The sequence below is a fragment of the Caenorhabditis elegans genome, chromosome V, assembly GCF_000002985.6.
Source record: "Caenorhabditis elegans chromosome V".
NCBI lineage: Eukaryota > Metazoa > Nematoda > Chromadorea > Rhabditida > Rhabditidae > Caenorhabditis > Caenorhabditis elegans.
Window position 1 is genome coordinate 3,040,903 of NC_003283.11, and position 16,637 is coordinate 3,057,539.

General features: G+C 34.8%; 2 protein-coding genes and 5 non-coding genes across 9 annotated transcripts; 4 read left to right on the forward strand and 3 right to left on the reverse strand.

The window, feature by feature from the left end:
* Positions 1–1,189: 1,189 nt before the first annotated feature.
* Positions 1,190–1,279, reverse strand: mir-792. The gene has a single exon (NR_023975.2). It is a non-coding gene; the product is annotated as a pre-microRNA mir-792 (primary transcript).
* A 348-nt stretch (positions 1,280–1,627) lies between these two features.
* Positions 1,628–1,731, reverse strand: mir-1821. Its single transcript, NR_024310.2, has one exon. It is a non-coding gene; the product is annotated as a pre-microRNA mir-1821 (primary transcript).
* A 2,336-nt stretch (positions 1,732–4,067) lies between these two features.
* F59D6.10 lies at positions 4,068–4,125 on the forward strand. Its single transcript, NR_068654.1, has one exon. It is a non-coding gene; the product is annotated as an Unclassified non-coding RNA F59D6.10 (non-coding RNA).
* On the reverse strand, positions 4,068–4,125 carry F59D6.11. The gene has a single exon (NR_068655.1). It is a non-coding gene; the product is annotated as an Unclassified non-coding RNA F59D6.11 (non-coding RNA).
* A 109-nt stretch (positions 4,126–4,234) lies between these two features.
* F59D6.1 lies at positions 4,235–11,295 on the forward strand. 3 transcript variants are annotated; one of them, NM_001316815.3, is made up of 4 exons: positions 4,235–4,305; positions 5,164–5,288; positions 10,684–10,915; positions 10,975–11,295. In NM_001316815.3, exons 3-4 carry the CDS (start codon positions 10,686–10,688, stop codon positions 10,976–10,978), a joined length of 234 nt encoding a protein of 77 aa, NP_001303744.1. In that variant the 5' UTR covers positions 4,235–4,305; positions 5,164–5,288; positions 10,684–10,685; the 3' UTR covers positions 10,979–11,295. The 3 variants fall into 3 exon arrangements, 2 of the variants coding, with proteins under 2 accessions (NP_001303744.1, NP_503831.1); NM_071430.3 differs by having other exon boundaries at positions 4,238–4,305; positions 10,684–10,931; positions 10,975–11,250; NR_133616.1 differs by having other exon boundaries at positions 4,242–4,305; positions 10,684–10,931; positions 10,975–11,085.
* Positions 11,296–13,651: 2,356 nt separating this feature from the next.
* Positions 13,652–15,006, forward strand: nssp-50 (uncharacterized protein). Its single transcript, NM_071431.8, has 2 exons — positions 13,652–13,992; positions 14,399–15,006. The coding sequence occupies exons 1-2, from the start codon at positions 13,789–13,791 to the stop codon at positions 14,423–14,425; spliced, it is 231 nt and encodes a 76-aa protein (NP_503832.3). The 5' UTR covers positions 13,652–13,788; the 3' UTR covers positions 14,426–15,006.
* Positions 15,007–16,159: 1,153 nt separating this feature from the next.
* On the forward strand, positions 16,160–16,215 carry mir-8200. The gene has a single exon (NR_131681.1). It is a non-coding gene; the product is annotated as a pre-microRNA mir-8200 (primary transcript).
* Positions 16,216–16,637: the final 422 nt, after the last annotated feature.

Consider the following 16,637-nt stretch of genomic DNA (forward strand, 5'->3'; position numbering starts at 1 on the left):
AGCTAATACTTTAACAATTCCTATTCACATTTTGTAATACTTGTTACAACTAAAAAAGGGCTGTCAATTTTTCGCAGGATCCAGCAACACAATCGGGCCCACCATCTGCCATCTTTCCCAACACCCTCCTAAATTTGAGAGTCTCGATGCTCTAGGTGGTCCTGTGACGTAGGCAGTAGCTTAGCCATCACCGTAAACCCGTTTTTCTCCCTTCGCGATGAAGAGGTACGTCCATGCATGGGCTCTCTTATATGTGCAGGGGCATGGACTAATTATGTGTCTCGAGAACCTCTCGAGGTACGGTGTTTTGGAAGGGCATACGTGAATGGAGATCCGATGTGATTAAAAATAGTCACTATAATCGACAAATATTTGTATTTGAACATAAAAGAAATTGAAGTTCAAACCTGTCGCAATGATTGAAATTTCTCAAAATGTTCACATTTTTGGGAAATCAGTTCGTAACTTCAACTGGAATCTATTTTTTTTCTAATCTAAATTTTTTTAAATGATATTAATCTTTTAGATTTTTATAAATGTATTCAGGCCAAATCCTAACTGGCAATACTTCGTTTTAGTTATATTTCCCGTCAAGCTGGAAACTGATAATTCTTTCCTAAGTACTTATAGATATTACAAATAAATTGAGTGACTATGTGAGCTACCATATCCCTTCGCAATGAGGAAAGCGGCCAGTGACAGTAATTATGCAGGTGCTCGGATTGTGGCAAGAATTAATGGACAGCATGCCACGTACGATGAGTCTTTTGATTCCGATTATAAATAGGTTCAGCTCAATAGAAAAATTCCTAATGTTTCAGTAGTTGAATGTTGTTCAATTTTACTAGCAGAAATTTAGTTAAATTTAAGCTGTTCAAATTGAGCAATAGAGAGCAATACTGAACAGGGATATGTGCAAAATCCTCTTTTTCTCATCGTTGTGTCCAAGTTTTTTTAACTTCGTTTTTAATAAAAAATTCCAAAAAGTTGCTGTTATCTGTTATCAAAGTCGAACTGTGCCGATCGTACATTGTGACTTTAAGGCAGTTTTTGTGCAATTTTTTGGAATTTTTCAATACAAGTTGAAGCTATTTTCATAAAGTAAATATATTCCTCAACATTTTTATTTTAATTTCCGAAACAAAATGTGTTGGAGAACGTTTTAGTAAAAACTTTTTACCTTGCTAATAAATCAGAAAACGTCTGAAAGTTGAAGAGATTTCAATTTCACTCGTATAAAATTGCTAAATCTTTTGAACTCTCAAACGTTGACCAACTTAAAATGATTAAATAATATGTAGAATACACGATGACAGAACCGGAAATGAATCAGCAATTGCCAAAAGCGAGGCGGGGCTCGATTTTGGCTCGTCGGTTGCTATAGAGACGCGGATTTTCACGCTGTTCTAGGCTGCCGTGTACTATGGGAACAGTGACGTCTTGGAAGAAAACACTTTATGATAATTTGTTAATTTTAGGTGCAATTATAGTGTAGAACGTGTTTCCAAAAAATCTGAAATTCGATTCAAAGCTTCACAAAAAAATATTTCCGTGAGAGAAATGCAATTCACCTGCAAAGTTTTATCTGAAAAATCATTCCTCTTATGCATTCATTTATTTCAAAAAATATATATTAGTTGTAGTAAATGTCTACCTAACTATAAGACCTCAATTCCACTTGCCGAAAATTGAAAAGTCTGCAAGTTGGGCAAACTTGTACCAACTACATATTATAGTGAATCAGCTGACTGCGGAGCAAAATTGAGCACATATGCGCTTTAATGGGCGGTTGGACTTGGTTTCTATAGAGATATATCATACAAATTCTCACACATTGGCTTATCACATGGCTGCTAATTCATCAAACTGAGAGCTGAAAACATGCATTTATTTCAAATAGATAGTGGGTATTGGGAAACCAGAAAAGATATTTTGAATTTGAGAAAGATTTATTTGAGATGAAAAAAATTAGGGATTTTTGGTGATATTTGAAAAGCTTTAGTTGACCAAAAAACTATTACACATAAAATAATGCGAAAACTGCAAAAAAAAAGTTGGAGCGGCTGACATTTCGTGGGCCCATTTTTGACAATTTTTCTTATAAGGCATGTATGAAATGGTTTTTTTTAAAATGAAATCGACAATTTTGGCAAATCGTAAATTTGCCCATTTTTTTGCCGTTGAATTTTCCGTTGAATTTGAATTTGCCGGAAGTATCAATTCCGGTTCCTTGCCGACTTGCCGATATGTTGGAAAAATCATTTTTAAGAAATTTCGAGAATTGCTGCAATTTTGAAGTTCTAGAATATTTTATGGAAAATAATTAAAACATAAATAGAGCATAAAAATCGTAGGAGAAAGCTGTTTTCTGGCCGACTTTCTGCAGTATTTTGCAACTCGTTCAATCTTAAATTAAAATGTTTTGGAAGTTGCTTCTTTCAGTTAAAAATAATTTAAAATTGAGCATTGCAATCATAAAATTGATATCAAACCATTGAAATCGGAAATATGTACATGAAAAAATTTATAATAAAACTAATGGAAATATTTGCTTGGTTTCTATAAAAACGTTCTCTCATATACTACTACGGTAGCTAATTCATCAAGCATGAATTGAAAGCATCCATTATCTCTAGTCGATATTAAACCAGATTAACATTATAACCTGAGATATCGGGTATTACTGTAGCTTATAGTATGATGATGCACGTATTCAGGATGCCAAATTTAAGTAAAAACCTTGGGCTTTCACAATTGGAAATTTTTTTAAAAAGTAGTGTAAAAATAAAAATTGTCTTTTTTTTAATCGCAATTAATGAAAGCAGTTGAAAAATACATTCAAAATGAAAATGCACTCGAGAATGAGCAGATGGTGCTTGGCAAAACCCCCTGCCCATTTAGCATACGGTATGGCATTGTTAGCCTCAACGCATGGCCATTTGGCAGAGATCGATATTTTCCACGATGCGGTCTTTTTGCATTTTTTTTTCAAGCAATTATCATACAATTGTTCTATGAAAGAAGGTAATAAGTTAAAAACTATTCTAAAAGAAGTTGAATTTAAAACTTACTTTTTTAACTGACAAGCTTTTTGCAAAGCATTTTCTATGTATTTATCTAGGCGCAATATATGTAGTTCTTAGGACTTTTTTTGAAAGTGCTTTAAAATCCTAAAAATGTTACAAGACAAGCCTTTTATATGTGCATAAAAATTGGTGTAGGAAGTCAAAAAAATAGCATGTGACCGGCCTGCAAGAGTGCACGTTTTCACAAGATATTGATTTTTGGGAAGCTCATGAAATGAAGGGGATTCTTGTTGGGATTTTACTGGAAAAAAACATTAAGGAAAAATATGCTGTAACTTCAACAGATTTTGCGGGATTGTTTAAATTATTTTTGAAGGCAATAAGCTATCAGAGTCAAGCAGTGCGGTGCAATACTATAATTTCATATATGAAAAATATCTCCTAAACTAAATGTGAAAAATAAACCTGAACTTAATAGAAAAAAGAAGATCAACAATTAACTATAAAGTTATCCAAGACCGGCTTCTTCTTCTCTTACCGTTTTTACTATCGTTTCTTAGCTACCTTACCTCTCCAGGCCACCAATTATACCGTTCTCACATCCAACCACCCTGTACAATTCCCATATCCAACAGAGACGTGCTTAACGATATTCTCGGCCAATGAGGTTGGCAAGAATGCTCGAAGAGCGGCAGTGTTTTCACAAGATATTGATTTTTCGTTGGGACATGTCATGTTGCTCAAGTTTATTAGTTTTCTGTCAGTTTTTTTTGTAATGTGAAACCCCGTTGCCTTTGAGCAGAATTAGAAAGCTTCCACATACTTAGCTCCCAGAAACCGTTAGTAAAAATTAATATAAAGTTAAAAAATTATTTTCATTTAAAGCTTATTTTATGTTAAAAACATACCCTTACTTATACATAGTCGGTTATCGTTTGCTTTATCAAGTTATTATCAACTGTTGAAAATTGCCTATTCAATTCTTTATAGATTGGCAAATATCTATGTTTGATGTTTGTTAAATGAGCCAAGAAAGAGGAAATATGTATATATATATATATATATATATATATATATATATATATATATATGTGTATATTTCTGACGTCACTTTTTGACCATTTTCAATATCTACTGCCTCCTAGACTCTCGAGTACAATTATCCTCTTCTCACCTCAAACCACCACCCCTGTCCATATCCAATATATTGCAGGAATGAGCAATCTACGTGTGACGGTATTTACGACCATCTGGCAATCAACGTACCTATACATGAATGGTGAGTCGGGTATATGATGAGGAAAAATACAAATGCTGTTGAGGGAGTTTCAAGGTTCGTATGGAAACTTGAAAAAGTCACGTTTCCACAAGATATCGATTTTTCGTTAGCCCATGAAATGAAGGGCAACTTTGCTGGTTTTTGTTAATTTTTGCATTTAATAGTTAAATTCAGTTCACGAATAAAATCTTATGCTGAAAAAAATTTTGTTTAAAATAAAAATAAATATGAACCAAAAAACAAAAAATCAATAAACTTATCTTGCGAGAAGTTTTTCAAAAATATAAAAATTTTGCATAGTTTTCAAACAAGTTTAACTCAAAAACCATTATAGATATCAACGTAAATTTAAAAACAAAATGTTGCTGATTACGTTTTCTATATTTGTGTTACTGTCAATTATACACATTTAATTTAAAAAAAAATTACGGCAGCAGACATCCAGCGAGTTTGTTCCTGACTAGAATTTCTCAATGAAATGTCGAAAAGTAGTTTTGTGTTTAAAACGTTAGAATTTTTAAAATTCGTGTTTATTTCAGAATCCTAATACTTATTTTTATTCTTAAAACTTTGGTAAATTTTTTTCCCGGTTAGTTTGTAACAGAACCATGAATTCCAAGATGTAGCAATTTCAGTGGAATAGCGCTTCAAACGCCGCCGGATGTCGGCTGCTATATTTTTTACGGAATAGAGTTACATAGTTGTCACATTAACAACAATGTAGAAAAAGTAATCGTGAGCATTTTGTTAAATGATATAGTTTTTTAGTTATACATATTTTTTAACCAACTAAAGATAATTTGCCGGCCCTGTATCAATACACAACTACACAATTCCCACAGTTAGTTTTTATTGCAGAGATGTGCCATCTGAGCGTATCGGTATCTTCGGCCATCTGGGCAACCATCGAACCACCGCCTTTCACGTGAATGATAAGACAATAGTACAAGGACAATGAGGTCGCAAGACGTTTTTTTTTGAAGGTTAGTTTTTGCCATAGATAAACCTGTAAAAGTTAAGAAGGCCCCGATATAGTTTCAACTTTTTCAGTCCCTCATTTTCTTCAATTCTGAAATCTTCCCCTACTGCTCTCATTCTGCCCGTTGACCGGTCAATCCATTCCCTTTCCTATGACTCTCTTTTTTATTCATCCTCTCTCCCGTCGTCTCTGTGCTCTTCGTCACGATCTCTCGCATAAACAAGTCGCGCGCACACACAGCCGAGCCAATGTTCGGAGCCAAAAGGGCGGAGCGAGAGCCAAAATGCATGCGTGAGTTGTTGCGAAAATCGAAGAAAATCTTCACGAAAAGAGCAGAAACCGTGAATCGGATGTTCTCTGCGCCGATGTCGTGAAGACCAAACCTTGTTGGGCACAGGGTTTCGAGCAGGGCGCCGAGCGTCGAGGAAAGAGCAGTCGAGCAGCCGTATTGATTGGGGGCACAAGAGCTGCGGCGGAGCAAGGGAGCCAAGAATGTGGCGGTTCTTGTGCAAGTGATATCATCCTCTGATATTAGGACTAAAAGCCAATGGTGAAAATCTGACAAGATATGGGGAAATATGCAAGAATGGGAAATGATTATTAGTGATTCAGAAAAGTATTTTGGACAGTTTTATTGATTCAGGAATACCTGCGCTTTTTATATAAACACGGAATATATGATGTGTTTTAAAATTTAAAGTATTATAGAGTTGTAGATTCTATGAAATTTCGACCACTTTCCCCTTCATTCAACAAACCGCTTTCAAAACGTTAATAAACTCTAAAACTGATATTACTCCCTTAATTCCGAAATAATCAATATACGAATTCCTGAATCTAATCCTTGAATTAATCATATTCTATGTACCCAACAAATTTTCCAAAACTCACTTGACTTTAACTGACCAAAAGTTGCAACAAAAAACTTGTGCTCTGCTGCATAAAAAGGACAGCCTTTGTAGTAAAGTTTTCTTGAACAAAGAGCGCAAAACATTCCGTTGCAACATCGCACATTTTTTGTATTTTCTCGGCAGAATGTCGTTATTTCTTGCTTCAGAAAAATTCAAGATAGTTCTTTCATAATGATATTTATTTTAAAAGTCTCCAAAAATATTTTAAACAATTTTTAAAATTTTAATTTAGTTAAAACATTAAGTTCTGCCAAGTTGGAAAAATTGAATATTTTACAGGCTGTTTACCGTATTTTTTTGCTCTCACTTTTCAAAGCATATGGCTAGGTTTCATTTTCACAAAACTATAGACAATCGAGATATAAAAAAATAAAGTTAAAGTAAAGCAAGATCGGTACGGGGGGTCTAATTCTTTTTAATACGAAAAGCTTTTCTGTTAAAAATTAGAAATTGCGGTGAACAGTTTTGGAATTTTTTAACAAGTTAATTTATGAAGTACAGTAATTGTCGTTTGAAATTTTAATGCCAAAAAACCTTACTGTCCAGTAGGAAACTTTTTTAAAGACTATATATTATCTCTTATACATATTAAGCACATATTTCTCCGATTTTTTGCGGTACTCTTCTGTTCCAAGTAGCATACAATTTATCAGTAGTAGGTACAGAAAAGTTTCAATATTGATTTTCCTGCCTCGCTTTTCAGGGGAAACGTTTTTACATAATTACGGCGACCAGGAAGGTTGTCAAATATTTTCAGTTAGTCTCTATTAATTTTTCAGTAATTTTTGTGCTAACGTAATTCCAAAATTTAAAAATCCCCCGAAGTCGCTCCCAACACATAGCTCTTTGAAAGTTGTCGAGATTCCTTTTGCATTCTTTTTTCTTCTTTTTTGCTCTCTTACTTGTCGTGTTGTCTCTTCTTTTTCACTTTCACAGCCTCATTCACTTTGCAAATCGAAACATGCTCACGTCGGTGACCAATCCCCGCGTCGGTCACGCCTCCAGCGAGAGCAGTAGCAAAACACGTCAGAAATAGAATCTCTGCTAATGATATGTGGTGGAACATGATACATCAATTCTGTTTTACTAAAAGCACATTGACGTCTACGTGTGGTTTATGACATGGAAAATCAAAGCTGGAACTTTTTGCAAAAAATGAATAAACTAATTTTCAACTGGCAGGAATAGTGTATCAAAATATATTAAACAAAATAAAAAAGCAATCTTAGCAATTTAATTTAAAAAGACAACTTTTTTGTCAAATCAAAAAACTAATTTTTAATTTCAAAGGTAGATTTATTTCCACAGCTCTGAATTTGTTTTGGTAAAACGGCTCCCCGGCCAACTGTAAAATTTAGAAACTATTATATATCCATGACTTGAATTAGGACTGGACGGCAAACAATAATTTTCAATCCCTAACGGTAATTGTGCCCATCTCTGATGAGAAAGGGTACTTGTGTATTACATGCCCTCATTTTCAAATTAAATTAAATTTTCACTAATTTCTCCAATTAAAATAAACGTGATATACATTTTTCCTCTTTAGGCTTAGAAAATGTTATTTCCTAAGCCTAAAAATACAAATTGTGGTTCACGTTTTTATTTTTCATGGCTTAAAAAATTACTATTAAAATGAGGGCATGTAATACACAAGTACCTGAGAAAGTTATGCACTGTAGCCTGATTTTTAGCTCCTTGGAATAGCACATCTAACGTCGATTTTTGTAAAATTTTGGAAGCCGGAATTTTTCACTCAAACCATTTTATTTTTTAAGGTGAAGTTACATAAATGGGAAATACCCAAAATACAGTGCTCCACATAATGATACGGCCACCCCCAAATTTTGGTATAACTCAAAAATGGGTTGAGATAGCAAAACATAGTTTCTTGTGAAAATGTTCGCTGTACTGGCTAACTTTCAGATAAGTATTGGAAATATACCTGAACCGTTCGTAAAAAAAGATATACCATTTTTTCATGAAAAACCATATAAAAAAATCCACAAAATGATACGGCCACCCTTGGTTTTTGTTTTCTTTTTTTGTTTTTTTTGCAATTTTTTTTGCTAAACGTTAGGTTTCATGTTCGTTTGTGTTTTTACAGCTATGGGTCGTGGAATAACTTTAACTGACTACGAAAAAGGACAAATTGTGCAAAATTATCTCAAGGCTTCTCGGATCGTCAGATTTTTCGTGATTTGAAACGTTCAAGAGATATGATCATTCGATATGCTTCCAATCCTGCTGCTTATTGCACCAAAAAGCCTTTTGGTCGCCCACCACTCCTTTCTGGTAGAGACAAGCGAAAAATCGTTTGTCGAGCATTCAATTGAACAGTGACTTGCTCGAAAAGTAGGAGCGAGATGAACCTGCCTGTGTCTGTTGAGACCGTACGACGTGTCCTTCGAAGTCCCAGTTTATCAAAAGACGAAAATTAATAAAGACTTATTTCATTACCGAACAAACACTGCCAAAATCGTATTCAGTTTGCTAAAATCAGCCAGAGAACTAACGGAGACAAGTGAGGATTATGGTATAATCATTCAAGCCCAGTTTTTGGTTTCAGATCATCTTTTCTTTTCTCAAATCGTGCCAGTAATCACGGTAGCCATCAGGACCATCACAGTTAAACTTTTTCTCGTCACTGAAGATGATCTGAAAACAAAAAATGAGATTGAATGATCATACCGTAATCCTCACTTGTCTCCAGTTAGTTCTCTGGCTGATTTTAGCAAACTGAATACGATTTTGGCAGTGTTTGTTCGGTAATGAAATAAGTCTTTATTAATTTTCGTCTTTTGATAAACTGGGACTTCGAAGGACACGTCGTACGGTCTCAACAGACACAGGCAGGTTCATCTCGCTCCTACTTTTCGAGCAAGTCACTGTTCAATTGAATGCTCGACGAACGATTTTTCGCTTGTCTCTACCAGGAAGGAGTGGTGGGCGACCAGAAGACTTTTTGGTGCAATAAGCGGCAGGATTTGAAGCATATCGAGTGATCATATCTCTCAAACGTTTCAAATCACGAAAAATCTGACGATCCGAGAAGCCTTGAGATAATTTTGCACAATTTGTCCTTTTTCGTAGTCAGTTAAAGTTATTCCACGACCCATAGCTGTAAAAACACAAACGAACATGAAACCTAACGTTTAGCAAAAAAAATTGCAAAAAAAACAAAAAAAGAAAACAAAAACCAAGGGTGGCCGTATCATTTTGTGGATTTTTTTATATGGTTTTTCATGAAAAAATGGTATATCTTTTTTTACGAACGGTTCAGGTATATTTCCAATACTTATCTGAAAGTTAGCCAGTACAGCGAACATTTTCACAAGAAACTATGTTTTGCTATCTCAACCCATTTTTGAGTTATACCAAAATTTGGGGGTGGCCGTATCATTATGTGGAGCACTGTAGTCTGAACTTCAGAAAAAGTGAAAAGGAAAACAAAAAATCGAAAAAGAATAAAGCATTTAACTTTTAAAACGGAGACCTTTTAATTTTGGCTAAATCCTATGTTTCAAATTGCTCCAAAATTAGAAGCCCAGCTCCAAATTCTCACCACCTCAAAAACATGAAAAAACTGAAAAAAAAACTGGAAAAATTTAAAGAATGGGTGTTGAAGCACAGAAAGTAAAACAAGTAAACGGCAAAAAACTTACAAATTACAATTTCCATTTTTTAATTTAAAAAAAATTGAGCAATTTTTAAAGAAATGTTTTCACGGGCGCTACTCCGTAAATTTTTTATTAATTCCTCCACTTCCTACAAGTTCCTTGAATGATCATTAAAGCCTCTCAAACGATTTTTGTAATCCAATAACTGTTTATTGCCGCTGATAAGGCTAATCTTGCTAAGCACAATAATCCGAGAGGAATCCTATTTATTACAAATACTATTAAATCTGCAATCCAGCTAAGACAAGATTTTCTGTAATTCGGAAGGAAAATCGTGGAAAATCTCATTACCGTGTCTCACAGTACCGGGGACCAATTTCTTTAAATAACTCAATTTTGAATTAGAATCTTAAAAATTAAAAAAAAAGCACTTGCGGTTCGAAACCCTGAAAACTGGGGGCTACTAAGCCACGTGGAGTCAGAATGTCTTATTTCGATTTGATCTACAAAAAATGCGGGAGAAGAGACGCAGACATCTCATCTGATTTCGCATGGTTAAAAGCGTGCTGACGTCACAATTTTTCTGGAGAAAACCCCCGCATTTTTTGTAGATGAAACTGTAATGAGACAGCCTGACACCACGTGCTAAACTCTCAATTTATCCAATGTTGCATAAGGTTTCCGCTGAAATGGTGAAAATATACGTTGCTGATAAAAAACCACGCCCCAAAAATTTAAGAGTAATCAGAATGGGCGGAGCTGTAGAAACAGATAAAAAGAGCAACATTTTGTTTGTCGGCTAGTTATTTTTAACGTTTAATCTTTTTACTTGTTTCAATTTCCAAAATTTAAAATTTAAAATTTTCAGAAATGCCAATCACCGCCCCTTTCGTTCTCCTCGTTGCCCTCGCACTATTTTCCACCACCGATTGCAAAAAATGCGTGAAAGGTGACAACAACAAGAGTGTCCACTTGGAGGCCGGATATGACTACTGTTACTCAAGATTGAATATCAAGACAAATGTTATGTCCTATGGAGGAATGACCGGACCAACAACCGTCTTCAATGAGGACCCGAACCCGAGAAATCTCATTAAAACGTTCTGTTTTTTAAATGTAAGTTTTCGAAATGCACTTCTACATAGTTTTTGATTTTCAGATAGAAGCCGGATCCGATGAGCTAACCTGTTATTGCAAACCATCAAGATGCAACCACAAAACCAATCCTGAAGACTTCCTCTATGACTCACTGGACCACAAAAAATACTGATTGCCCTTCGCTACCTCATTGTTGTTAGAATTGATTGTTAGTTCAAATTCAATTACTCTACCTCCTTGTAACCCTTACCTCTTGTCCGAATTACCTGATGTTCACTGTCACGATAGAAAAAAGAAACAATAAGTGCACAACTTTGATAAATTGTTATTATGAAAACTATTTTAGTTTTTTTTTTAATTCTGAAAAGCAGATGAAAATTTATCATAAATATTACTATGAACTATTATCATAATACGAAGAGGAATATGATCGGAGTACTGTACTGAGTACTGTAGGTTTAGTTAGGGTTAGTGGGGTACGGTCGGGGTACTGTAGGGGATACTGTAGGAGTACTTTATGCTATAGCTTTACTACAAAAAAAATGTTTTTTGGAGTGAAGTAAGAAAAGTAAAAATTGACTGAAAGTTATTTAAAATAATTCTACATCAGGTTGGGCGGCAAACGATTTTTTCCGGCAAATCTGCAAACTGAAGGAATTAAAATTTCCAGAAAATCGGCAGATTTTTGCAAATTGCCGGAATTTAAAATTTCCGACAAATCGGCAATCCGGCAAACTGCCGGTTTGCCGAATTTGCCGGGAAATCGGCAATTTCCGAACATTTTTGGCAAATTGTGGTATTGCACATTTTTTTAATGGAAATTTCAAAATTTCAATTCTAATCCGCAAAATTGTATGCATCCTTTGGATGTTCCCACATTTATTTTAAAAAGTTAGCAAACTATATGAAAAAACCAGCCGCTGACCGCGCCTCCGGCGCGGCCAACGACTGGTGACTATCACAATGGGTGACACATATATGTCCTTTAATTTTTTGAAAACGTCTCAACAGTAAAATAATTTGAAGCTTAAAACGCTAAATGTATGGATATTATAGTTTGCAATTGAGTGGCATTCTTACCAAGAAATTGAAGCTGAAACACTATCTGAAATAAATTATCAAGCTTTCTAAAAATTCCACAAACCTCAAAATTTCTCCAAAATTTCAAAAACGTTCTTGATGATTTTTGGAAACATTTGAACATTTACTGTGAAAATGTTTATAAGTAGGAAACGCCTACACTCGCAATCCTACAAACTCCCAACATAATATATCTTCTTTAGACAAAAACTCAATTTTTCCTAAACTACAGTAACCCTACCGTATACCTACAGTACTCCTACAGTACCACTACAGTACCTTGGCATTATCCCCCACCAATTCTCAACCCAATACCTCTTCTGTAAACAAAAACTCAATTTTTCCTAAACTACAGTAACCCTACCGTATACCTACAGTACTCCTACAGTACTACTACAGTACCTTGACATTATCCCCCACCAACTCTCAACCCAATACCTCTTCTGTAAACAAAAACTCAATTTCTCCTAAACTACAGTAACCCTACCGTATACCTACAGTACTCCAACAGTACTACTACAGTACCTTGGCATTATCCCCCACCAACTCTCAACCCAATACCTCTTCTGTAAAGAAAAACTCAATTTTTCCTAAACTACAGTAACCCTACCGTATACCTACAGTACTCCTACAGTACTACTACAGTACCTTGGCATTATCCCCCACCAACTCTCAACCCAATACCTCTTCTGTAGGCAAAAACTCAATTTTTCCTAAACTACAGTAACCCTACCGTATACCTACAGTACTCCAACAGTACTACTACAGTACCTTGACATTATCCCCCACCAACTCCCAGCCCAATACCTCTTCTGTAGACAAAAACTCAATTTTTCATAAACTACAGTAACCCTACCGTATACCTACAGTACTCCTACAGTACCACTACAGTACCTTGGCATTATCTCCCACCAATTCTCAACCCAATACCTCTTCTGTAAACAAAAACTCAATTTTTCCTAAACTACAGTAACCCTACCGTATACCTACAGTACTCCTACAGTACTACTACAGTACCTTGACATTATCCCCCACCAACTCCCAGCCCAATACCTCTTCTGTAGACAAAAACTCAATTTTTCCTAAACTACAGTAACCCTACCGTATACCTACAGTACTCCTACAGTACCACTACAGTACCTTGGCATTATCCCCCACCAATTCTCAACCCAATATCCCTTCAACTACAGAAAAGAGAGTTCAAAGATCAGAGATCAGTTCAAACTACATAGGGACGGAACTGCGCTTTATATATAGTAAATGATCTAGAAAAAACGGGGAAAAATTTCAAAAAGTCACAGTTTTAAATGCTTCCGTCTTATAAATAATCCCTCTGAAAAATTCCGGCGAATTGGTGTTCGGCAAGCGGTAAAATTTCCGGCAAATCGGTATATTGCCGGGAATGAAAATTTCCGGCAAATCTGCAAACCGGCAAATTGCCGATTTGTCGAACAACGATTGCCCCCCACCCCTGTTCTACATACTAGTACTATTCAAATTCACCAATTTTGAGAAATCTTCGAAAAGTTGGCAATCGTTCTCCCGAAAAAAAATTTCTAGAAAATCAAGAAAATTAACAAATTAATACTTTTATTCCCTTAAAGAATTCCTTGTTGGTTAAATATTTATTTTCTTGCAAAAAAAAATTGCGGCGAAAATGGGCGTGCCCCCACTCCGAGCTTTTCAAGAGTTCTTGTCTCTATCCATGCTCCGAATGGGGCGGAGTCCGGTATATAAAGCGCGTGTCAAACGTTGGAACCTTCACTTCTCACTCTCGAGAACTTTTTCTTCGTCAATGTCCTTCTCCTCTCTTCTCTTCCTTTTCGCCTTCATCGGTTGTGCATCGGCTCTGAGCTGCCACGTGGGCTTTGGGCACAAGACTGTCGTGATGCCAGGATTCAAATATTGCCTGAAAACAGTGTCCGGAGCAACGAAGCTTATCGCCTACTCGGCTACCAACGACGAGGCCAGTCATATGGACGGGCGCTGTTTGATTTCGGTAAGTTGGTGTAATTCTGAAGTACACGGAATTTCAAGTGCAAATTTTTGGCAAAGATAAAATTTTCACAGTATGAAAATTTAACTGAATCACAGTAGAAATCTCCCAACTTCCAATTTGACCAAAAAAATTTTTTACCGATTTTTATGTTCCAATTATTTTGAATATTTTTAATTTTAATACTATAAAAGTTGAATACTTCAACAGTTTTCCAAATTTTAGAAAAACCGACATTTTTTTTAATTTGGCAATTTATCAAAACTTACAGCATAGTCTGAAATTCAACTACACCACCATTTCAATAATGAAATTTAAACTAGTTGTTTCCAAATTTGATCATCTCCCTTTACTGAATTTTGACATTTTTTATCATAAGTTGTAGTAGATATATTTTTTTAAATTTCAGCCAAGCACAAGACCGACTTCATCATAGATTGTTACTGCCAAAGCGAGGAATGCAACGCTCCAGCATCCACAAAACAGGCTTTCAGCACATTCCAAGAGTTCAGAGAGAAGCTCTCCAACTTCGCCAAATCCGCATAGAAGCCTGCTTTTTTCCAGTCCCCATTATAAATTATAGTTGACAATTACCTATCATAGTTAAACTGCCGTTTTCATTTTTTTTTCCCAAAAAGTTAGTATTTTTGTTTCAATCCGTATTTAAAATTTCAATTGATAGCTTTTTCTTGTTGAATTGATTATCTCCAATTACCTCTAACATGCCACTAGTCCTACCTGAATCTGACTCTGAAATTCCACAAATTTGAAAATTAAAAAACCAAAAAAAAAAGAGAAAAAAACAAAAACCCAAAAAAAAACATAAAAATTTAAAATTCCAAAAAAAGTAACATTTCACTTTAATTTCCTGTTATTAAAAATTATTAAGCATTTTTGTTTTGTTTTGTAATGTAATTTTTGTTTTCCAACTACTCTTAAAGTTTTAATGTAGCGCTAGTCTTTTTTCTTCGTATTTTTTTAAAACTTTTTTATTTTCTTAAATGAATAATGTAATCCCGCGAGACGTATGTTATAATTTAAAGTAACTTTCAACACAGAAACAATTCATTTTTATAATCGATGGTGAGTTCTACTAACTTTTTTGTTGTTAATTTTATGAACTGAAAATTTTGGAAAATTGGTTTGTTTTTGAACTGAAAACTTTGGAAAGAAAATTTCAAATGTGCACTGGTTTTCAAAATTTTTTAAACTGAGAATTATGGAAAATATGGAATTTCAAATGTGCACTGGTTTTCAAAAATTTTTTAACTGAGAATTATGGAAAATTGGGAATTTCAAATGTGCACTGGTTTTCAAAAATTTTTAAACTGAAAATTATGGAGAATATGGAATTTCAAATGTGCACTGGTTTTAAAAGGTTTTTAAACTGAGAATTATGGAAAATTGGAAATTTCAAATGTGCACTGGTTTTCAAAAATTTTTAAACTGAAAATTATGGAGAATATGGAATTTCAAATGTGCACTGGTTTTAAAAGGTTTTTAAACTGAGAATTATGGAAAATTGGAAATTTCAAATGTGCACTGGTTTTCAAAAATTTTTAAACTGAAAATTATGGAGAATATGGAATTTCAAATGTGCACTGGTTTTAAAAGGTTTTTAAACTGAGAATTATGGAAAATTGGAAATTTCAAATGTGCACTGGTTTTCAAAAATTTTTAAACTGAAAATTATGGAGAATATGGAATTTCAAATGTGCACTGGTTTTAAAAGGTTTTTAAACTGAGAATTATGGAAAATTGGAAATTTCAAATGTGCACTGGTTTTCAAAATTTTTTAAACTGAGAATGATAATGATTTTGTTACCCCCCCCCCCCCCCCCCCCCCCAATTTGCAATACTACTCGAGTTATAAGCGATTTACTTTAAACCTGTATTGAACTGAAAAAAAGTTCGAAAATTTCATCAGAACAAATCAAAACCATTTTAGTTTTGTAGGGCATGTCGAAAAAAAAAATCACAATCCTCCGAAAGTCAATCCTCCGAAAAACTGGTTCTAACGCTTTTTTCTTGTGTGGATCGTATATAACTTATTTATCTTCCAAACAAACCAGAAAATACTTCATGAGATTTCTTATCATTTTATCACTTTTATTCCTATCTGTTCATTTAGTCATATGGTGCCCCCAGAAGATCTATTTGTTCCCTCCGATGGCTCAAATCTCCAGTCAGACCCTGATGTGGGTCTGACGGGAGATTTGAGCCATCGGAGGGAATAAATTCAATGTTCTCCACCGGTGGCAATTAAAGTGACAAAGGCAACAGGGGTCGGATACGAGCGGCCAAAATTCTGTGGGAATGGCTTTCGATTGTCGGCCAAATGAAAAATATACTTATGAAACATTGTGGGTTTTTTAGTATTTAGACTATAGTTTCAGGCCTGTTTAAAGAAAGGGTCAATCCCAGGCGTCCCCAAAACCCGATGGCCGAAAGGTGCAATGACCTGTTTCGACTTTCTGAAAAAAATCGAAAAACCGACACCTTTGATCACAACAGATGAGAGTTGAATTTTTTACAGCCTGTCAGGAAACCGTCGAGTGGAATTCCAATGAGACTGATCAGGCGTACGTTGTAATTTATATGTATTTATTTTTTGAAAGATTTATTTTTTAAAAAAGTGTCTTGTTTCA